General features: G+C 47.9%; 1 protein-coding gene across 1 annotated transcript; it reads right to left on the bottom strand.

Annotated features, from left to right (window-relative positions):
* Positions 1-5,699: 5,699 nt before the first annotated feature.
* On the bottom strand, positions 5,700-9,975 carry FGF19 (fibroblast growth factor 19). The gene is made up of 3 exons (XM_059826033.1): positions 9,558-9,975; positions 9,374-9,477; positions 5,700-6,032 (listed from the first exon to the last, which is right to left on the bottom strand). The coding sequence occupies exons 1-3, from the start codon at positions 9,973-9,975 to the stop codon at positions 5,700-5,702; spliced, it is 855 nt and encodes a 284-aa protein (XP_059682016.1).
* Positions 9,976-10,389: the final 414 nt, after the last annotated feature.

The following is a 10,389-nucleotide window of genomic DNA, read 5'->3' as shown; positions in this document are numbered from 1 at the left end:
CGCGCCGCCATACCCCGACCGCTCGGCATGCCGGGAAAGGACGGCAAGCCGGAGGGGCCGCGGTCAGCGTGGTGCCAGTGCGCAGGCGCGTAAGCACCCCCCCACCCTCCCTTCGGACGGGTCTGGAGCAGTGAGGGGGCGGAGCCTGATGAGGCAATGGCCACGCCCTCTTCGGCATCACCCCGCCCCTCCGCCGCCGCCGGGGCGGGAGCAGCGCCCGTGGGCGGTGGCGCTGCGTGTGCGCACGAGGGGGCGCCAGAGCGCCGCCGGGGGGGGCCGCGGCCGGAGGGGCGGGGGGGGACACGCGCACCGGGCCGGGGCACCGGGGCCGCCCCTGGGCCCCTCCGCCAGCGAGCCCGGCGCTGGTGTCGCTGGGGGCTGGCGTGGCTGTAGGGAAACCTCAGCGCCCCGCCGGGAATCGGGGCGTGAGCTGGAGGTGGCGGGGGGAAAGTGGCGGTAACGGCGAAAGGACCGGTGTTGGTCTTTTTCCCATGGACCCGTCAGGAGCTGTAGTACGGGGAAGGAATTACCGACCGTAAATTCGTTTCTCGGGTTTCTTGACCTTCTCTCCGTGCTTGCTCAGCAGCCAGCCCAGCTGCCGGTTCCCGCAGACGGAGCCGGGGTGCGAAGAGCGGGGGGGGAGGCTGGTTCCCAGCCCACGTCCTGGGTTCTGACCCAAGCTTGCACCGACCCGAGTCTGTTCTCACCTTCAAGTAGTGTATTTCTGATGTATATACCCAAAATGGAAATATTTCCCATGTACATACCCAACCCAAACTTTAGTATGCCATTCTAGACCGCTTTGTTACAATATTTATTTATTATTACAGATCGACACTGGTAAAATACTTATTTCTAAGCATATATTTTAATGTTAACTTGCACTGGTTTTTTCCAGATACTCACACTCAATGAAAATGTGGCTCTGGGCACACCAAAGTAGTCTGTCAATCCAGGAGTAGGGGGGTCTGTTACCCCCCAGTCAAACACAGGCGGGCAGAGGACTCGAAAAGACAGCTTTAAAATCCAGAGATGTGTCTAAAGAAAAAATAAAACTACATTCGAGTGAAAATAAAGTCATGCCACTAAAGGTTTAGCTAACCAGATGCAGCAATCACCGTTATTAAGAATGCTCCATCGCAGCAGGTTTTACTGATTTCTATAGAGCGACTGTAGTCAGTCGGCCAGCTCGTTTTCTGCATTAATTTAAAGTGCAGATATCACCGGATCTCACATGAAAACATGGAAGGTTTGCCAGGTGTGAACACCTACCTGCCCTACAACCACCCAATCACAAGCAAACACGTATTGTTCACTGATGTCAGAGGAAATATAAGGTGTCTTTGAAGGTTTCCTCTAAGCTAATAGCTACAATTTACATCTTGCTTTGGAAGTTAACGAAAAACAAGTTCTTTGATCTCAGTAGATAGTGGGATTGATTAAAAATGCTGAAAATATAAAAACGTCCTGGCAAGAGGACTACAAAACCCTAGCCTTATTTGGGGGCATTCTTACGTACCTTCAACAATCAACGTTCCTGATAAACGTGCTGTGTGCCTAGACTGTCACAAACTCACCCCGAATTCAGAGTCCTAATGATGTCTTTTCTGCACTCCCATTTGCTTCCAAGAGAAACGTGTCTCTGCGTTCATCACGTCTGATGCTGCTCGAAAGGAGGGTTGGCTTCCATACATTTTTGGGGAAAGAAAGTACCTTTATTTAATTTATCGTGTCATTCTCCATTCATACAAAAAGTCCACTGGCAGAGTAGAAAGAGTGGTCCCAAATTTTCCACGAACATAGTTGCGGTGCTTTGAGCAGAGGTAAAGTTGATATTATGGCTCTTGAATAAAGGATTTATAGCTTTTTACACTTCCTCAAAGTGGAAATGGAGATGCCCAGTACCTCCTTTCCTGCAGCCTTCCCACTGCTCTAACAACTCGTATTTGCACATCATAGCTTCTAACTGAGACTTCACAAGGAGGCATTTGACACCTGACCTTTAAAAACCTTTTAGGGCTGTAAAATGTACTATTGCAAATGAAAGCGCTGCAATTGTCCTACTGTCTTTGAGAAACTATGATCAACTGGGGACGTATATCAGGAATGGTGGTGGTGGTGTTTACATTCCCACAGAACCAAAGGCAATGGTGTTTCGAGGTTTTGCACACCAAGTTCCTGACCGAGTCAGGTGTCTGACGGTAAGGAAAGCATTTTCCAGTAATCCTTCCACCCCAAGCTATGATCTTGTCAGAGTTTATAAGCAAAACAGCCAGGTCTGGTCAGAGCTTGGATGGGAAACCTCCAAGGAAAACTGAAGTGCTGCAGGAAGCGGTGTGGGTAATTCAGCTCCTGGCATTCTTCCCTCCGTCTGAACAAATATTGAGCCAACCTCTAACCATGCTGTTGCAGTAAGAAACATTGTGCTGCTGGTGGAAGATGCAAATCCAAAGGTGTCAGCAAAGAGGGTCACTGGAGAGCTCAAGATGCTGTTTGCCAATGTAGGGTTGCTCATCTTCGCGCTCTTGAGCAACGTTCACGAGCAACGTTACATCTACTTAAAAAACCTCTCACTGGTTAAATTAAACAGTGTACCCTCTGAACTCTGTTATTTGCTGCCAAAACTGTGCATTTTTTTAGCAGAAAAGTAAAAGTGGATTTTTGACCAAACTTTAAAAGTTCATATTTATTTTATTTTGTTTTCTGTTTTATTATTTTTTACAAAAGGGTTTTGAAAGGTATCTAATGTTCAAAGAAAATACAGTGTCTGATCAAAACTGGAAATGAAACCCAGGAAAACAGAATGCCCTGAGCCTGAAAGCTTTTGGAATAAAACAGCTTGAAAATCAGGACTACATCTCCTGGTACATGAGGAGCGGGAACCCTCCGGATGTGTGGCAGTGGCTCAGCACAAAGGAGAATGGGAAACACCATGGGAGATGTTTGCCGGCCAAGAAATCTGCAATTCCTGTGACTCACAGCATTTCCAAACAGAAACGTTCAGTCTCTTTTCCTGCCAGAAATCAACAGCTTTTTCGGGCAAAAATCACCAGTTTTCTCCCCGGCTGTACTGTTGACTACAGTTCCCATTTTTAAAAGGGAGCAGCCTTCCACCCACAGGATTTTTTGCATTTTGCAGGTGGATTTTGCGCAGCCGAAGAAGAATCACAGAAACCACACCTGATAGGGAATTTTTCCATCTCCCCGAGGAATCACCTCCGAGCAGGTGGGGGTTAGCACTCCATTCGGTGTCCAGCACCTCGATGGCTGCGAGCAATGCGAACGGCAGGGTTTAATGACATCAATGGAATATGGAAGGGATGTTTTATAAAATAGATGCAAATCCACGGCTGCTTTATTGCAGATGAAGTATAACTGATGATGCCTACAGGCAGCACTCACCAGCCTAGATCTGCAACTACCTGAAAGGGGGTTGTGGGGAGGTGGGTGTTGGTCCCTTCTCCCAAGTGACGAGTGACAGGACAAGAGGAAATGGCCCCAAGTTGTGCCAGGGGAGGTTCAGGCTGGATATTAGGAAAAATTTCTTCACTGAAAGGGTTGCCAGGCATTGGAACAGGCTGCCCAGGGAAGTGGTTGGGTCACCATCCTTGGAGGTATTTAAAAGCTGTGTAGACGTGGTGCTTAGGGACATGGTTTAGTGCTGGACTTGGCAATGTTACGTTTATGGTTGGACTCGGTGATCTTAAGGGCCTTTTCCAACCTAAACGATTCTATGAATATATTCTATGATTGAATGATGAGGAATGGGAGGAAAACATCAGGACACACAGAGCTTAAAGCTGAGCTTCACTCATTTATTCTATCAAGAGAATAATAACGTAGGTCTAAATGGAGTGACTTTCACATATCCCAAGGTCAAAATTTGATTATATGTTTCCAAAACCCTTCCATAACAGAGATACTTTTCTTAGACTTGCTGTTTCATATGGAGCTCATCAGTAACTGGCAGCAGACAGACTCGACTTCCAGCCTTGGCGTTCGCTGCCTAGCTTTGGGAAAACCCCTTTGGGAAAACTCTTGTGTCCTTGTCTGTTGTACCTCAACTACGCCACCTTCACAAGGGACTCAATCTTCACACGGCCGCTGCAGAGCCAGATGCCACAGTTTGCTAAAGCTCCTTGAAGTCTCTAGACTACAGGAGTGACAAAAGAGTCAGCTAAATTTCTGTGTTGAAGATGATTTTTTTTTAATTGCAAATGTACACATTACACTACTCATAATGCACAGAAATTTAAAAAGCTATCATTTGCTAAAATTTCATGATTACAAAACTTCACAAAATTTGTTACAACTAAAAAACCCACCTTCAAGAGTATATAAATAGAATTTTGAGCATAAATAACAGTAACAAAATAAACAGATGTATGTATTCAATAAATTAATTATAAATATTGCATTGGCAATGAAGTGCTAGGTCAGAAGAACACCAGTATTTCCAGTAGAGCTTTTTTGGTATAGAAATCTCTATTATAAATGAACCTTTGGAAATGAGTAGAATCCCTGAACCCTTTTCTCACATTGCTTTTTTTTTTTCTTTTTGTCTTTGGTTTCACCTTGGTTATTCCTTTGTCAAATCGTTACAACGGGAGAACAGAACTGAAGACATCAGACATCCGCGTTTCGGCCATGAGGTATTCATAATACCTTCCTGCAAGAAGAACGGCGTGGCTGACCCAGTTCTGCGGCATTTAAGTCACTAAACTGTCTCTCCACTGATTCCCGCGGATGCACAATCAAGCCTGGAAGGGACTTGAAAGAATTGCTGATGGTTAAAGGTTCAACACGAAAACCTGTTTTGCAATTGATTTGACCTACACATCATCCATTTTTAGCGTTTCTCTCCATTTGCTAATGACATACATGCTTATATACAACAGAACCTTAATTTAAACACTAATTTGAACTGCTCATTCCCTACCTGATGAACATAAATGCTAGTTCTGTGCACTCTTCCAACCACACACTGAATTCTCACTAATGTTAATGAGAACTCTCTGCTGGATGATGCTGATCCCACAGTGAACATAAATTAGCCTATACAAGAAATCAAAGATCCAGTTTTCCAAAGTACCCTTTAGCAATAAAAGAAGGAAGAATTTTTTCCCTTTCTTCCCTTATTTCTTCCTAAGGGAAGAAAAAGCACAATATACAAGCAGAATTTTTTTTTCCAGTGGTATGCTTTCAATAGAAAGTTTTCCCAGAACATTGTCAGCAGCTTTTCAAGAAACAGCGTTAACTCTAGTTCCGTAACCACATTTGCTAGGTTTTCCTTAATCGTGTTTTGTTCCAAATGTTTGTCTTTAAGGCCTCTGAAGAGGAAAAGGTTTCCTGCCTTTGCTCCTATGAGCAGAAATAACAGGTGAACATGTGTGGTAATGAAGTTGATGTGGAAAAATTACAATTATGTTATCATCACCATGGTAATGGAGGAACTCTGATTAAGCTGCTAAGCTTTTCTTATTTAATCCTTCTTTTCCAAGTAAAACTATGGATAGGCAATTCTTTAGACTATAGAATAGCCTCTGGGCACTCATCTCTTACAGGTACAACACATGGCAAGAAAAAGGCTGGCTCCAGGCTGAAATACACAAAAAAGTTTGAAATATCACTACATGAAAAGCTAAAAAACCTGCGGTATTCTGCAATATTTCTTTAAAAACACGTGTGTGTGATCAGAGTCATTTCTGAAAGCTGGGGCTCTTCACCGGCGACAGTTTGGAGGTGATGCCGAAGGGGTCCATGCTGTCCGTTTCGAGAGGCGAGGAGTACACCTCTGGTTCAAAGGCCTGGCTGTAATCGCCGTATTCACCAAAGTCTGTTGACTCCACGGGCACAGTGTTGATCATAGGTAAGAAATGAGATAGCGGAAGAAAATCTTTTCCTTTGAACTGTTGTCTTTGCTTGGCACTACTCAAAGACACCGATATTCCGTATTTTTTTGATTTATATACATTGTAGCCGTCTGGACGAATCTCCTCTTCAAAGGAACAATCCTCAGTGGAATACCTGAGCTGTACAGCAAGGAGTAACAAGAATTACAAATACACCCACCAGACTTGTTGTATTCAGCCACAACATAAACCTCTGATGCCACCAGCCCTTCTCCCTCTGCTGTCAGTGGGGGTGTCCCTCTGGCTTGACATGGGTGCCCCAATTTGGTGCACCTTGCAGACCCCGCTGCCAGATCCACACCGGTGAGCTGCCCGCTGCCTCTCTGCCTGGCTGCTGCAGGGGTGCAGGTGGGACCCATTGCTCTGGTGACCGCTCTTTCAGTGATGGACCACAGCCACCGAGACGAAGTGCCCTGAAGCACCCTGAAGTGGTCAGGCAGTTGGACTAGCTAATAGTTACAGGTCCCTTCCAACTGAAATTGTTCTGTTCTGTTCTATTCTATTCTATTCTGTTCTATTCTATTCCATTCCATCCTTATTCTATTCTATTCTAATTCTATTCTATTCTAATTCTATTCTATTCTAATTCTATTCTATTCTAATTCTAATCTACTAGAGCATTTTGGGTTATGAGGCTGTTAAAAGACCCAATCCAGAATTCCTGAAGTTAACGCATGTCCATCACATTAAATAAGCTTTGAATCCTGGATGTGTACTTCTCCACGCTACCACACTTACCCTGTCCTGAGCACAGGGAAAAAGAATCTCAGATGACAGTGCTCATTTAGATAAACTGTCCTTAATTGCTGACAGTACTTAACTGCAGTCATGAGCCCTAACCCAACAATCCTCAGGTATAAAACTCCAGCTCTGTTAGAGATTTGCCTGCGTAAGGGCTTCAGGATCAGGTCTGTAGAAAGGCAGTGCTGTCGAAGACAGCGCTTATGCAAACATGGCCAATCAGTAAAACAATACTAAAAAGGTAATTGCCCTTTTTTTGACTCAGCATTTGCTGAAATTACAAAAGACCAGTTAACACACTGTTATTTGCTCACTAGACGTTAGTTAGAACTGTCAAATTAATAGCAGCGCAAGTTAAGATTTTGCATAGAAGAATGTATTTTCATAGGTATGAACCTGTAGAATTACGTTTGTCATACACTGTACTGATAGTATATTAGGGTTTTGTATCACCAGGTCAGACCTTTCCAGATCCTTACACAAGCACTGCATTTCTTACAACTCCAGTGCTATTTCAGGCTCAGCTGCTACAGGTGATGGAACTCGCGGTCAATAAAAGACAATTGCTGATTACGTCTCAGTCTGCAGTGATAAAAGTGTCCTTATGTGAACGCTCTGCCTGTCTGAATAGAGAGCGTACTTGGTACTCTTCAGTCCTTTCTCAAACACTCTCAATAATGTGGAGTACAATTAAGTGCATGCATTTGGTTGTCTTTTAAAAGCACTTTTTAAACTGATCAAGCAATTTTAAAAAAGGTGTTTTCTCCAAATAAAATGATGCAGTATTTATCCTTCTACACGCATTGTATGTCAGAAAAATATGTGTCTATGGTACAAATTTATGGGTGAATTGTTAGCTGCCTTTATTTCTATGAGTGCTCAGCCTCACTAACAAGGATGATGAAATAAAAAAGCTTCTTGAGCAAGTGCACGTTACAAACACCACTTATTGATTGCACCCCCCATGTCTCAACTATATCATTCCCTCGTCATTTCATTGGGATTGTCTCTAGTGTATTTTTTTAAACAAGTACCAAACACACTTTAAGTATTTCCAGATTATTTTTCTCACAGGAGGAATTTATAGTATGTCAGTATATTAAGCAGTTACATGATTTCCCCTGAACTACAGACTACGGCACACTGCGCATTCAAAAATCAACCCTAGTCACCAGTTTTCTGGTGTTAAAAAAGGGCATGTTCCAGGAGTGCAAGTGGTTGCCGAGTTCAGTCCCCGGACACCGTATTTGCCCTTTCGTTCTTCCACTCCTGAGCGTCGCGCTGATAAGGCGAAGAATTGCCTGCAGAGCTGCCTGCCCTGTTAGCAGAGAGGTGACAGCAGGTCTCCACAACGTATAGATGCGATGGCATGGCTACACACCATTGTATTTTCAGAAAAAAAGCCCTACAATTAATAACATACACCAACAAACGCAGTGTCTGTCAAGGCATATGCATATGCCTTCAAAACAGTGTTCTATGAAAGCTATTTTAAAATTCTGTGACCACTAAAGTCTAGCCAGTGGCTCCGATGGGAGCAGGACCCAGGCTCTGCTTTGTTTTCATTGATCATTTTGCTTTGGATATACATTAAAACATTAAGCTAATAATTGACCTACCATATCGTCTGAACCTATGCACTTATCACAGCATCGATTGATTCTAGCCCAGGAAAGCAAGGAAATTCAGAAAGAAAGGCATAATCCTATGTTATATATGCAGTCAAAACCATCGCTACATCAGTACTGCTCTTATTAAAGGTACGGGGAGTTTTGAGAATGGGCCAAGTCCTTTCCCGATTGAAATCAGCAGAAATTTTGCCAGAGTAAATAAAGCAGACTCAAGCTGTATCTTTACTACGGCATAATAAAAAGCCATCGCTCTGTGAAACTCAGGCTCCCATAAAGAAGTCACACGCCGACTGAAGCTGAGTCTTACCCTTCAAATTCTGGAGTCGGCAACTTATCCGTGTGGCTTAAAAAACAAGTTTATATTGCTGATAAAGACTAGCTGACATACCTAGGGAAGAAGCATGACCTAACAAAGTGGTGTCAGCGGGTCACTCAAGTCCTCAGCCTCTTGGAGTGCCACAGGTGTGCTGTTATCCCAGGTCAGAAGGGGGACAGTGGAGAAGAGGCTTTCTTCCCCTCGAAATCCTGTTTCTGTTTGGTACTACCTCAGAGATGGCAACCCCGTGTTTCTGGGGCTTGTACGCCCGGCAGCCACCTGGCCGCATCTCCTTTCCAAAGGAGTAATCTCGTGGTTTTTTCAGAATACCTGACCCGAACAGTGAGAAATTATTCCGATTCTATGGCGTGACTTAATCTCTTTCTGCGGCAGAAACGCAGCCGCCCACCGATGAGGCTTATCAAACGTACCCGCGATTTTGCTCCCGACTGTATTTTCCGCGTACCTTGGCAGGGGACATGCGGCACATACTTTGCACTCTGAATGATGTTCCTTGCTGAATTCTAATAATCCCCACGGCCCTTCAGGCAGGACCAGTGACAAGAATCACCGGTCCTAGAGAGAAAAGGCGGCGGAGGGGGGGTGCTGAGAGCTTTTTTAACCCGTTACCAAGCGCAGCGATAAAAGCTATGCCAGCCCTTCCGTCCCGCCCGCCCTTCCAGCGCGGCCGGGCTGGAGAGCTCCCCCGGGCCAGGCGAACCGGGGGCAGAGCCGCCGGGCCCGGGCCCGGGGCCGGGGTGGGCGCAGCTCACCTGCCCGTGCAGCCGCCCCGCCTCGTCCATGCAGAGGTAACGGGAGCTCCGCACGCCCTTGATGGCCACGGTGCGCACCGCCACGGCGCGGATCTCCAGCAGACCTGCGGGGGCAGAGGGAAGAGCGGCGTTACCTCCGCGGCCCCGTCCCGTCCCGCCCCGCCCCGCTGCCGCCGGTACTCACTCTGCGGGCTCTGGCTACCGGCAGCGTCCACCCGGCCGTCGCCGCCGATCCGCAGGAAGCAGCTGAAGAGCCCGTGCTTGCTGGCGGTGTAGAGGTGCCGCAGCCGGATCGGCTCCCCCCAGCCGTAGTTAACGTGCGGACCGGCGTCGGGCAGCGGCAGCGACACGGCGGCGGCGGCGGCGGCGAGACCCAGCAGCGCCAGGGCGGCGGGGCGGGCGGCGGGGCGCGGCCCCATGCCGCGGGAGGGCAGCGGAGCGGCGCGGAGGGGCGCGGAGGGGCGCGGAGGGGCGGCCGGGCGCTGGCTGCGCTGGCTGCGCGGCGGGGATGGAGCGCGGGCGAAGCCGGCCCCCGGCCTTTTATAGCTCTCCGTTATCAGCCCGATCGATTCGGCTGCATCCAGCTCCAATATAGAGCCCATTTCATAGCGGGAATTGGTCGGATCGGTCACTCCCCCCGAAAATATTGATCGGATGACATCATTTCGCAGGGGACACCCTGAAGGCGCTCCCTCCCCACCCGCACCTCCGAGCTTTCCCCCGCTCCGAGGCTCCGGCCGCGCCTCTCCCCGTCGGTCCCGGGCCCCCCGCGGTCCCCGCTGCCCCCCGGGGCCGGGCCGGGCCGGGCCGGGCGGCACTGCCGGTCCCGCAGCCCCTGCCCTGACGTGAGCGCCGGGAGGGGGCCCGGGGGTGGGCGTGTGTGGACCCAAAGGCACCCAGCGGCGAGGCGGCGGCGGGGGAGCCCAGTGGGGGCCGCGGCTGCCCGCGCCCTCCGCCGCCGCTCGGCTCTGGCCCGTCCTGTTTCTCCCTTTTCGGAAAGAAATTCCCCCCCGGGG

Source organism: Gavia stellata, chromosome 17, assembly GCF_030936135.1.
Source record: "Gavia stellata isolate bGavSte3 chromosome 17, bGavSte3.hap2, whole genome shotgun sequence".
Lineage (NCBI taxonomy): Eukaryota > Metazoa > Chordata > Aves > Gaviiformes > Gaviidae > Gavia > Gavia stellata.
Note: the sequence above shows the minus strand (reverse complement) of the source record. Positions and strands in the feature narration are given on the sequence as shown.

Excerpts from the sequence above, each read along its gene's own strand:
- FGF19 (XM_059826033.1), bottom strand. The coding sequence starts at position 9,975 with ATGGGCTCTATATTGGAGCTGGATGCAGCCGAATCGATCGGGCTGATA. Across the intron at positions 9,478-9,557 it reads CGGTAGCCAGAGCCCGCAGA|GTCTGCTGGAGATCCGCGCC; the intron begins GTGAGTACCGGC and ends CTGCCCCCGCAG. Across the intron at positions 6,033-9,373 it reads CGGGGCGGCTGCACGGGCAG|CTCAGGTATTCCACTGAGGA; the intron begins GTGAGCTGCGCC and ends CTTGCTGTACAG.